The sequence below is a fragment of the Zingiber officinale genome, chromosome 4B (genome assembly GCF_018446385.1).
Source record: "Zingiber officinale cultivar Zhangliang chromosome 4B, Zo_v1.1, whole genome shotgun sequence".
NCBI classification, from domain to species: Eukaryota; Viridiplantae; Streptophyta; class Magnoliopsida; order Zingiberales; family Zingiberaceae; genus Zingiber; species Zingiber officinale.
In genome coordinates, this window is record NC_055993.1 from 137,660,988 (window position 1) to 137,672,044 (window position 11,057).

General features: G+C 39.4%; 1 protein-coding gene across 1 annotated transcript; it reads right to left on the reverse strand.

Moving 5' to 3' along the window:
• Positions 1 to 719: 719 nt before the first annotated feature.
• On the reverse strand, positions 720 to 2,212 carry LOC121976984. Its single transcript, XM_042529441.1, has 4 exons — positions 1,637 to 2,212; positions 1,230 to 1,527; positions 1,065 to 1,142; positions 720 to 955 (listed from the first exon to the last, which is right to left on the reverse strand). The coding sequence occupies exons 1-4, from the start codon at positions 1,879 to 1,881 to the stop codon at positions 908 to 910; spliced, it is 669 nt and encodes a 222-aa protein (XP_042385375.1). The 5' UTR covers positions 1,882 to 2,212; the 3' UTR covers positions 720 to 907.
• Between the last annotated feature and the right edge of the window lie 8,845 nt (positions 2,213 to 11,057).

Below are 11,057 nucleotides of genomic sequence, written 5' to 3' on the forward strand. Positions count from 1 at the left end.
CATCATTCTTAATTTTTTTTTTTATTTTCTTCTCTTTTTTCTAATTTTTTATTATTATATTTATGGAATGAATGGAATAAGAGAGATTGAGTGAAAAAAGAGATTAAAAAGAAATATTATTTTATTTTTAGAGTAGAAATTTCATTCCCTAAATTTAAAAAATTACTATTCATTAAATTTAAATTTAGGGAATGGATAGGGTCCAAGAATTTTTAATTATCTAAGTAAAATTTTTGAATAAGATAACTAATGTAAATACTCATCTTAAATTTTGAATAGGATAATTGATATGAATGCTCTTATATGTTAAAAAGACACGTTAGCTAGCTAGTTTAGGACTTAGGAATTTATTATTTAAAAAAACTGTTTTTCCATTTCTTAAAAAATAAAATTTAACAGTTGAAAAGAAAATTAAAACCAACATTTGAAATTAAAATTTCTAACACATTTAATTTAAATATTTTTACAAAAAATAAAAGCTTTCTTTTTGAAGCATCATTAAAAATCTGCTTTTACAAGAGAACTGAACAAGCAAGGAAGAGGGAATGTTTATCTTCTTTGCTGAGCCTTTCTCTGCTCTGTTCATTCTCACGTTCCATTGTAATGAAACAATTGCAGAACATAACAACTGCCTTAAAACAAATCACTCATTTCATCCACATAGTTGCTCAACAGTATCAGAGAATGGGATTGAGGATAAGAATAGAAGCAATCTACAGTGATTCGACAACTAGCTGAAGAACTTATTTCAAATACTTGATACAAAATTTCTTGATCTAAGAAACAAGTAACATGCCCCCCAAAGGAGTGAGGGGAGGAAGGACACATTACATATTCAATACTTAGCTGAGCAAGTCTTATTCAACAACAAAAGGAAAAGGAAAAGGAAGATTTCAGTCTCTTTGATTCATTCTGAATCACTCTCTAAACTCATCGCCTTCAATCCCCTTTTTCTCTGCGGAGAGAAAGAGCTAACTCAGTGGGCATTTCAAGAACAGAAAAGCAAGTTAGGAGAAGAACAAGCACACGATCAATGGGCATTTGGAAGAGAAGAGCATGTGTACCTTTCTTGATCCTTTCTTCTCCCTCACCTCGTATCTCTCTTGGGAAAGATCTGACAGCCATGCTCCTGGACTCACTAGCTAGAAACAAATCAACCAGAAAGAAGAATTAGTTTCATCTAATATAAAGATCAAATTTTTTTTCTGAAACTCGAAGAAGAGGCGTACAAGTATGCATTTTTGGATGTATTTGGAGCGTTTCTTGGGTCTCTGTGGCAGCTTACAGCCTTTCATGGCCATGAAATCTTCTTCTTTCTCCTTGTTGGAGAGGGATATAAAGAACCTGGGCAGGGCCACGGCCGCTCCTCTCTCATCCCCGCCGCCTCCGCCGCCGGCCGCCCCGTTTTCCCCTTCGCATCCGTGGGCCATGAGCGACCCCCTCGTCGTGTAGCACCGATCCTCCTTCTCCGGCGACGACGTCACCGACCGCGATCTCTGGTTCTCGCTACCCACGGATTCGGACCTCCTGCGCGGAATCCAGGCATCAGCAACTTCAATCTCTTCGTCGGTTCACCAAAATGCCTAAAACGGCAAAAAAAAAAAAAAAAAAAAATCATTCCTTTTGGTCATTTTACCTGTGGGGGAGTTGCGCGGGGTGCCGAAACCGCGGCGTGGGGAAGTCCCTGTCGCCCCCGATGACGATGCGGCGGTTGATCCGGGACGTAGCCCTCCTCCTCCCATCGGATTTACCCGGGGAGCCTTCCTCTCTGACCTTAACGCAGCGGAGGCGCTTGCAGCTTCCCCACTGCAACGGGAAATCGCGCTCCGGCGGGGCCGCCCTCAGCGGCGGAGCTCTTTGCTCCTTCGATTCCTTCTCCATCCAAACGAATCCCGCCAAACTCTCAGCCCCCAAGCCCAAGGTAACTCACAAAAAAGACGCCTTTTCCTCACCCCAAAGATCCGATCTTTCTCGATACCCAGGGCGAAGCAACCAAAGATGAGAGCTTTCGTGCAGATGCACGCTCGCAGATCGGGAGGAAGCGGGAATTTGACAAGGGAAGAGGGGAATCGAAGGGTGTAGAAGCCTTCCGAAGAGAGGCGGATGGGGTTGGAGGCAGGGCCGCCCACAGCTGTTGGTCTTCGCTTCGGTTCGCCTCCCTTCCCTTCCCTTCCCTTCCCCTCCCTTGTGTGTACCCGCAAGTAGACACTTATCTGCAAGTATTGATGAAATTGTCGAGCTGTGATTTGGACCGTACGTTTTCGTATGGACGAGCAGATGTTCCACTGGATCTATACCCCAGATGGGTAAGCGGCTTTAGGTTTTCACAACTTCAAATTTGAGAGATCGTGAAGGATGGTGGCTCTTTTTTAAAAAAGAAAAAAAAAAAACAAAATGATTCTAGCCGTCAATATTTTCAGATCAATTATCATGTATGTTGGATGTAATGGAGCTATGAACCAAACATTTATATGTATTCAATTTGATATGAATTTATTATGCTTGTTTAAAATATATATATAAAGTTAATTAAATAAATAAATTTAAACAATTTATTAAATTAAATAAATAAATTTAAATATATATGTTCAACTTATTAATATTTATGAACAAGATTTATGAATTGTTTATGAACAAAGTTTTTAAATCATATTCATTAATAAAGTTTTTATCAATATGATAAATAAATAAAATTATTAAAATATACAAATAAATTTGTATTATCAAACTTAATAATCAATAAGAAAAAATTAAATGATAAAATTTTCAAATAATTAAAAAAGCTTAAACTAAGAGTCTATAACATTAAAATGTACCAAGTTCAATTTAAGTTTAAATCAATCTTAATCTCATAAAATAAAAAAAAAAACAAGCTTGACAACTATTTTAATATCTTGGTTTATTTTAAATTTGTTTTGCTATCTTATCAAATAAAATTGAACACCATAAAATTAAAATTAGGATCGTTTACAATACCATCAAAAGGATTATATTATAGTATATTTTCTCTAAATTAATAAGATTTATATGATAAAAATGGGCCTTAAATTAGGCCAAGGGCCCAATAAGTTTCTCTATCAAACATAGTGACCATGTATTTTTGTTTGTTGGCAATCGATATCCCATTTCAAATTGACAAATTTTGAGAGTGACTAATTTTTAAGTGCATTTCTTATTAGGAAAAAAAATTCCTTATAATATGTTATAGCTGAGATTTAAACATTAAATCATTTAATTATTTATTAAAAGATCTCACCATTACACCTCTCGAGGATAATAGACACCATTTAAAATAGATTTATAGTTTTTTTTAGAGTTTGTTTTTTTACTTGTGTGTGTGCTCCTCTATTAAAACAACTTGTAGGTTTTAGTTCTCTTTACTTTTCATCGGTTTGGGAGAAATTTTTTTTTTTTTGGATTTTAGTCTATAAATTCAATTATACTTTCAAAATTATATGTCTTTTATTACTATACTAATCAAATGTAGTTGGCTAGTCCGTTTTGCAAATATGAATATTTGAAGGACCGATTTGAAATATGAGTGCTTAGAATTTTATTTAGGCGTTGGTGAAAAGAAAGTTTCCTCCGACAACAATGTGGATGAATAATTGTGGATTAACACGCGTTAAGGGGTTCGACAAAGTCTCTTCGATGCTTGAATTAAACTTTGATTGTGAAACTTAGGAGAGAGAGAACAAAGTGTAGTGAGAAAGAAAATTAGAGATAATAGTGATTAGATTTGTTTACCATGACTGATTCTACCTCTTTATAATTGTGCTCCAAGCCGTGCAATTGGTTGTTTCTTAGGAAGGAGTGGTAGAATTAAGTACAATTTTTTAAAACAATTGCAGGTTACCTGGACCAAGTTTGAAGAGGACAGGCCAGACCGTGGTGCTTCCTTACAAGAGTTAGGTACTTGGGATGTCAAATACTTCGGAGATTGAGCATTGAGTTGGGTGTTCGGGATGCCAAGCATTTTGGAGATTGAGCTAGATGCTCAAGATGTCGAGTACTTTAGAGGTTGAGCCGAATGCTCGGTGATGGAGAGTATTATCAGCCTCTATGTGTACTGAAAAGGTCAATAGTCATTTTGAAATGTAGTCAAACTTGGTCAATGGTGAACCCAAGATTAGAGGCTCCACTACTCAGCTTGGCTGACCGATTTCTTCGATCATTCCACTTGGTTTAGCAATACAGACTTCTTCCACTCAACTACTCAATTTTATCAATAGTCAACCCGAGACAAGAAATTCCACCATTCAGCTCTGCTAGGCCAATCCCTCCAACTCAACCACCTCTACTCGGATGACAATGCCCCTAAGATAAGAAGATCCATTGGTCGGCTTGGTCATACCACTCAGCTCGTCCACGCTGATTCTTTTAACTCAACTACTCGACTCGGTCACTCCGACTCATTTTACTAGACTTAGCCTTGTTATATTAAGCTTTCGATACCAAGAGCATGATCCACGTAGGAGGTGGAGTCAACAAGACATGGGATGATACGAGCCACAAAACATGAGATGACGTAACTAATAGGGTATGGTGTGACATAACACAAAATATGGCAATATGACACCTTCTATACATGTACAGAGTGTCATATCGAACATGTTAAGAGTACGAAAGCGTAGATATCATTCCTCCCACAGTAGAATATATAAAAGGTGATTTATCTCACAAAAAAGGTATGTACTGAAAAACTCTCGTCTCTTCTCCTCTTAATTACTGTTATTCTTCTTCGACATTCTTTTCCACTCTTCTGCTAGAAACCTAACTTGAGTGTCGGAGTTATTGAGTCAGGACATCTTTGGTCTCCATTCTAACACACACACACACACTCTCAAGCATCGCAAGTGTTCATGACCATCTATCCTTCATATTGGAAATTATGCCCACTTAGAGGCATTTTGGTAATATCGCTTGTGAGATCATGGGTGGTTATTCTCATGATCTTATTTCTCCAATGATCTTATTTCTCTATGATTCCCACTACAAGGTAATGGGAGAAATGAGTAAGACAAGTGTGCACTATATAAAGAGCACATTGCAGAAAGAAATACAAGGAAGGAGAGACTTCTAACACTTTCTTCTTGAATCACCAGACTCTGAATTGAGGCATTGTGGATCTGTGGTGATAGTTCGTTCGTGATTATCATCCCGACTACGAGTTTGATTCGAGGAGTTTTTCATGGTTCCCATATCTTCGATATTCATTCGCTGAGGTAAATTTTGAAAACTCAACCCTATTTATTTTTCGAGAAATTAGAAATGTCACGCTTCCGCATTGTGATATAATAAATCTAACATTGGTATCAGAGCCAGGTTAGAGCAAGTTTAGATTTATTAAATAATTTTTTGAAAATCTTTTATTTAGGAAATAAAATAGGATATTAAATTTTGAAATTCGGATCACGGATGAGTTTCGTGAATCTGACTATACCACAAAGTTACCCATGACTTGTAGAGCATGGAAATAATTTTCATTGAATTTTTGAGCATGTTTGGGCTGTGAAAATCGAGGTTGAACCTCGTGGCCATGAAAGTCAACCGAGAATATTTTCTTGGTTTTGGATTGAGTTTTAGCAAGTGTTGATGCATATAAATGGTCTAGTAATGTTCTGCATGCTTTGATACATAAAATGCATATGTCAATTGCAAGAACCGGTTGTCGTTTGCCAGTAAACTGAAATCGACCGAGAAGGGTCATGAGAAAATTTTGAAATGCCGAGTCCAGGGCTTCAATCTTCCCAAAATCGATTTAGGATTGTCGGGAAAGAAGAAATCATAAGAAACAGCCGGAAAAAAAAAATTGGGGAGGCCGGAAATGGGTTTTCCTGCTATCGGGTCATAGAGACCCCGGACCCCAGTCGGGTCTATCCAGACTCGAATCTGGATCCACGTCCTAACTCGGTTCATGACCCGATTGTCCCAGTCATCGCGCATGGAGGTGTGTGGCTGGGGCCACTACGCGTCCGGCGCGTGGCCCGAGGTCTTGCCGGCGCATGCAAGCGCGTGGGAGGTTCTCCGATCGCTGGTGATAGTGATTTTTCTTCTTGTTTTAATATTCAGACTATACTGATGATTTCTATGATATTTATGTGACTATTGTTGGTTTTTTGTGTCCCGAATCCAAGTCTGGATGGTAAGATGCGAACCCGGGTTGTGGCGTATGGTGTCCGCTGACTCATATGCTCGCTTTGGGGTTTATATTCAAACCATTTGAGACTTATTGATTCGTGGGGTACACAAAAGTTGAGAATAAGCATCACACGTCACTAATGTCTCTCATTATATGTAATAGAGATTATGGCTGGATCAAAGACTGTCGTAACTGATCTCGTCGAGAGAAGTTGAATGGTGACAATTATGGGATTTGACACCTGAAGATTTAGCTACTCTTTGAGGATCAAGAACTAACTGAGGTTCTGAAGCACGAGATGCAAGACCCCGGGGAGGGTAACACACCTCAAGCGAGGCGAAATCAGGAGGCGTACCATGCATGGAAGAAAAAGGATAGCCAAGCTAAAGCAATCCTTCCGAGTAGCATGCATGATGACTTGATCTTAGTTTATGAGTAATTTCCTACTGCGATCTCGATCTGGCAAGCTCTTAAAGAGCGCTTAGGCTCTCGGTCAGCTCCTAAGTTGAGGATGTTAACTTATAGGTTCATAACCTACAAAAACAAGCAAGATCATACTATGAAACAACATCTCATTCAAATGTCGAGTATGATTGCTTCTTTGAGGAATATGTGGGGGCCATTATCTGATGAGCTTCAGGTACTGGGGGTGATCCAGTCCTTGCTCGACTCCTGGGAGGTTGTTAAAACCTATCTCACTCATAATGAGAGTATCCATACTTTTCATGGATGTGAGTAAGCATTGTGAGCTCGAGGAGCGTCAGGAGGTGGCTAGGTCTACCATAGGTCATGCTTTAGTTGCGGAGTCGAGGAAGGGCTCTTGGAGTGCCAAGTGCAAGTGGCACGAGCATGAAAGGAAGACCAAAGGTCAAGGCAAGAAGAAACAACCAGTGAGGGCAGATGATAAAGGACATAAATGGAGAAAGAAAGAGCTCGATAAAAGCAAAGTCAAGTGCTTCGTGTGTGGTAGACTTAGGCATTTCGCACCCGATTGTAGCGAGTGAAAGGTATTCCCTTCTTTCTTAAATGGTATGAATTATGTATCATCTACTGTGATGCTCGTTGACTTCTCTCATTTGTGGATTGTACACTCAGGAGCCACCGACCATGTAGCTCGTGATAGGAGCATATATATGGAGTTCCATTGATTGAGTCCCCAAGCGAGGAGACTGTACATGAGGAATGGAGCATTTGTTGCTGTAAAGGGTATTAACACATGCAAGTTATCGCTATCATATGGCCAAATCTTATATTTACATGACATTTTGCATGCTCCTGAGATTCGGCGGAATCTTGTTTCTGTTCGTTGTCTCGATCGTTTAGGATATTCTGTTTGTTTAGGAAACTCTTCTGTTTTTATTTCATATGATAGTTCTTATATATGTTCTGGTTCAGTCTATGATGAACTTTATGTACTGGATATGGTTTCCATTTATGATATTTCTCATTATCTCCTATTGTCTATGCATCTAATAGTGTAGTTGATGATGTTTCTATTTGTTATAGTAGACTTGGCCACATAGGGCAAGAGAAAATGAACCGGTTAGCAGCAAATGACTTGTTGGGCCAGCTAACTAAGGTTGAGTTCCCCTATGTGAGTTTTGCTTAGCTGGTAAAGTTATAAGGAAACCATTTGGAAAAGCAATGAGAGCTGGGACTCCATTGCAATTAGTCCACTCCGATATTTGTGGGCCTATGAATGTGAGAGCCCGAAATGGAGCTACGTATTTCATTACGTTTATTAATGATTACACACGCTTCGGTTATGTCTATCTGATCTCGCACAAGTCTGAGGCACTGGAGTGTTTTAGGAGGTATATTAACGAGGTTGAAAATCAACTAGACTTGAGGGTGAAAACTCTCAGAACCGATAGGGGCGCGAGTATTTATCTGAGCAATTTAAAGAGCTCTGTTTCGAAAAAGGTATCACGAGACAGTTAACTATTCCTGCTACTCCTCAGCAAAATGGAGTGGCTGAGAGAAGGAATAGGACTCTGTTGGATATGGTAAGATCTATTATAGCGCAAGCTAACTTACCTATTTCCCATTGGGGAGATGTCTTGTTAACTGCAGCGTATGTCCTTAACCGTGTTCCAACAAAATCCGTGGTCGGTACCCCATATGAGTTTTGGACAGGGAGAGAGCTTAATCTTAGCCACTTGAGACCATAGGGTTGTGCCGCATATGTTTGTAATTCCTCGCATCCACACGTCAAGTTAGGCCCTCGAGGAAAGAAGTGTATATTTACAAGATAATCGGAACAGTCTAAGGGACATGTGTTCTTGGGTGAACATATGAATGACACAGTAACCAAGATTTAGTCTTGTGATGCTACCTTCTTGGAAAATGATTTCCCTACGAGACATGAAATCGATCGGGATTGCACCTTCTATGAGATAGATGAGCCCGACGGAGGGACCCAAGAGCTTGTTACAGATCTTGGTCCTAGTGGGAGTGGTCCATCTGGAGGTGAGGAGGCTTCCCCTTCTCGTAGGAGTAGTCGCGGACGTATACCTCGTCGTAATTTCCTGATTGAGGATGAGATCTTCATTGTAATTCCTGATGATGATGAGGATCCTAGCACATTTCAAGAGGCTCTGATGGTCCAGCAAAGGGCCAATGGTATAAAGCCATGCAAGAGGAGATGGATTCTATGAGAGTCAACGGGGTCTGGGATCTAGTTGACATACTTGAGGATAGAAAGGTCATTGGGAACAAATGAGTTCTCAAAATAAAAAAGAAATGTCGACGGATCGATAGAGAGGTATAAGGCTCGTCTGGTAGCCAAGGGTTACACACAGACCAAGGGCATTGACTACGGGGAGACTTTTTTTTCCAGTAGTCAAATTTACATCGATCCATCTACTCTTGGCGATTGTTGCGAACATGGATTTGGAGTTACATCAGATGGATGTAAGAACCACCTTCCTTAACGGAAGTTTAGATGAGGAGATCTACATGGAGCAACCTTTTGGATTTGTTTTAGTAGGTCAAGAAGATAAAGTATGTCGACTACGGAAGTCGATATACGACTTAAAATAATCATCCAGACGGTGGTACTTGAGATTTCACGAGGAGGTGATATCTTATGATTTTGCAATGATCGAGGAGGATCATTGTGTCTATCTGATACGTTCTGATGATTCCTTTGTGATATTGTCATTGTATGTGGATGATATAATGTTGGCCGGGAACAACATAGAATATCTTTTAACCATTAAAATATGGTTGTCATCTAGCTTCGACATGAAAGACATGGGTGAAGCGGAATTTATCCTTGGAGTAAAGATCCAGAGGGATCGCTCAAGAAGAATGTTAGCTCTTTCACAAGAGACCTATATTAAGAAATTCCTTGAGTGTTTTGGGATAAGTGACAGCAATCCCATAGATACTGCTATAGCCAAGGGTGATGGTCGGAGTCTTTATATGTGCCCTAAAACTCAGGAAGAAGCAAGGGAAATGAGCAAAGTCCCTTATTCCAGTGCAGTAGAAAGTCTAATGTATGTAATGTTGTGTACACGACCAAACATATGTTACGCAGTCGGTCTGGTAAGTAGATATTAATCGAATCCTGGAAAGGGTCACTGGAGAGCAGTAAAAATGATTTTTAGATATCTTAAGGGAACTGCAAGCCTTTTTATGTGTTATGGGGGAGATAATTTGTGCCTTGTGGGATATTCAGACGCTGACTGGGGTGGCGATCTAGATAAGCGTAAATCGACATCAGGTTTTGCCCTCTTGCTCAATGGTGGTACTATTTCATGGAGCAGTAGCAAGCAAACCTATATAGCCTTATCTACAATGGAGGCTGAGTTTGTGGCTTGCTCAATTGCAGTTCAGGAGTATTTGGCTCCGAAGACTATTGGATGACTTAAGGATTGTGGTAAATAGTGGGAGGCTAGTGATCATCTATTGTGGTAATCAGGCCGCTATCGCATACACTCGAGACCCTAAGTATCATTGTAGGACCAAACACATAGACACCAGATATAACTTTGTGAGAGACATCATCGAGAAGGGTGAAGTGACCATCAAGTACATTTCTACACACAGCATGGTGGTTGATCCCTTTACCAAACTCATTGCCAGAGACTCATTTTTAAGACACAGAGAGTCATTAGGTTTGTGTATATATTGACATTTCTCATCTTGTACTAGATTGATGATGTTGATTCTTATTATTTTGATATATAATAATTGTGCATTATTCAGTCACACATGAGCTATTATATTTCAATTAATGTATTTTTTATCATATATTTTATGATGTGGTGAAAAAGTATGTGAGGCAGGCCAGGTCATCTCTCTCACACGAGTGACCACCCCTAGCTATGAGTGAGCAGGGATGAGACATTTCTAGCTATAAGAGGTTTTGAGAGTAGCCCTGCTAGAACATAAGTCATCTTGATATGTGTTCAAGATCAAGATGACATCATATGTGAAATGACCGACATGGATATACTCACATTCATGTTGCTTGTAAGTAGCCAGGTATGAAATCTTAGATGTCACCTGCGATTAGTGATATCATTTTCGAGGTACTCTCACTGAGATCTCTGGGTAAAGTTTTACGTGTAGATTGAGTCCCAAACCTACACAGTGTTAGATAAATCTCACATATGCCCTATTGAGAGATGAGGGAATAACACTGTGACTCGTGTTTCATACCATGTGTGGTAAAACGACTAAGGATAGTGGGAGTCATTTTATTTGAAACGATTAAATTATTAATCCCCGTATTTCACTGTGTGAGATCCAAGATCTATTGGGTGAGATCTCTGGTGTCCTTATTACTTTCGGCTGATTCTTGAAGTCTTGGATCAGTGCTGCTACTTTAGTCTGTTTACCTATGGTCCAAAATATAAATTAAGGTCTGTGAGACAGGTCTAAGAAAGTAATTGAATTAAGACTGATG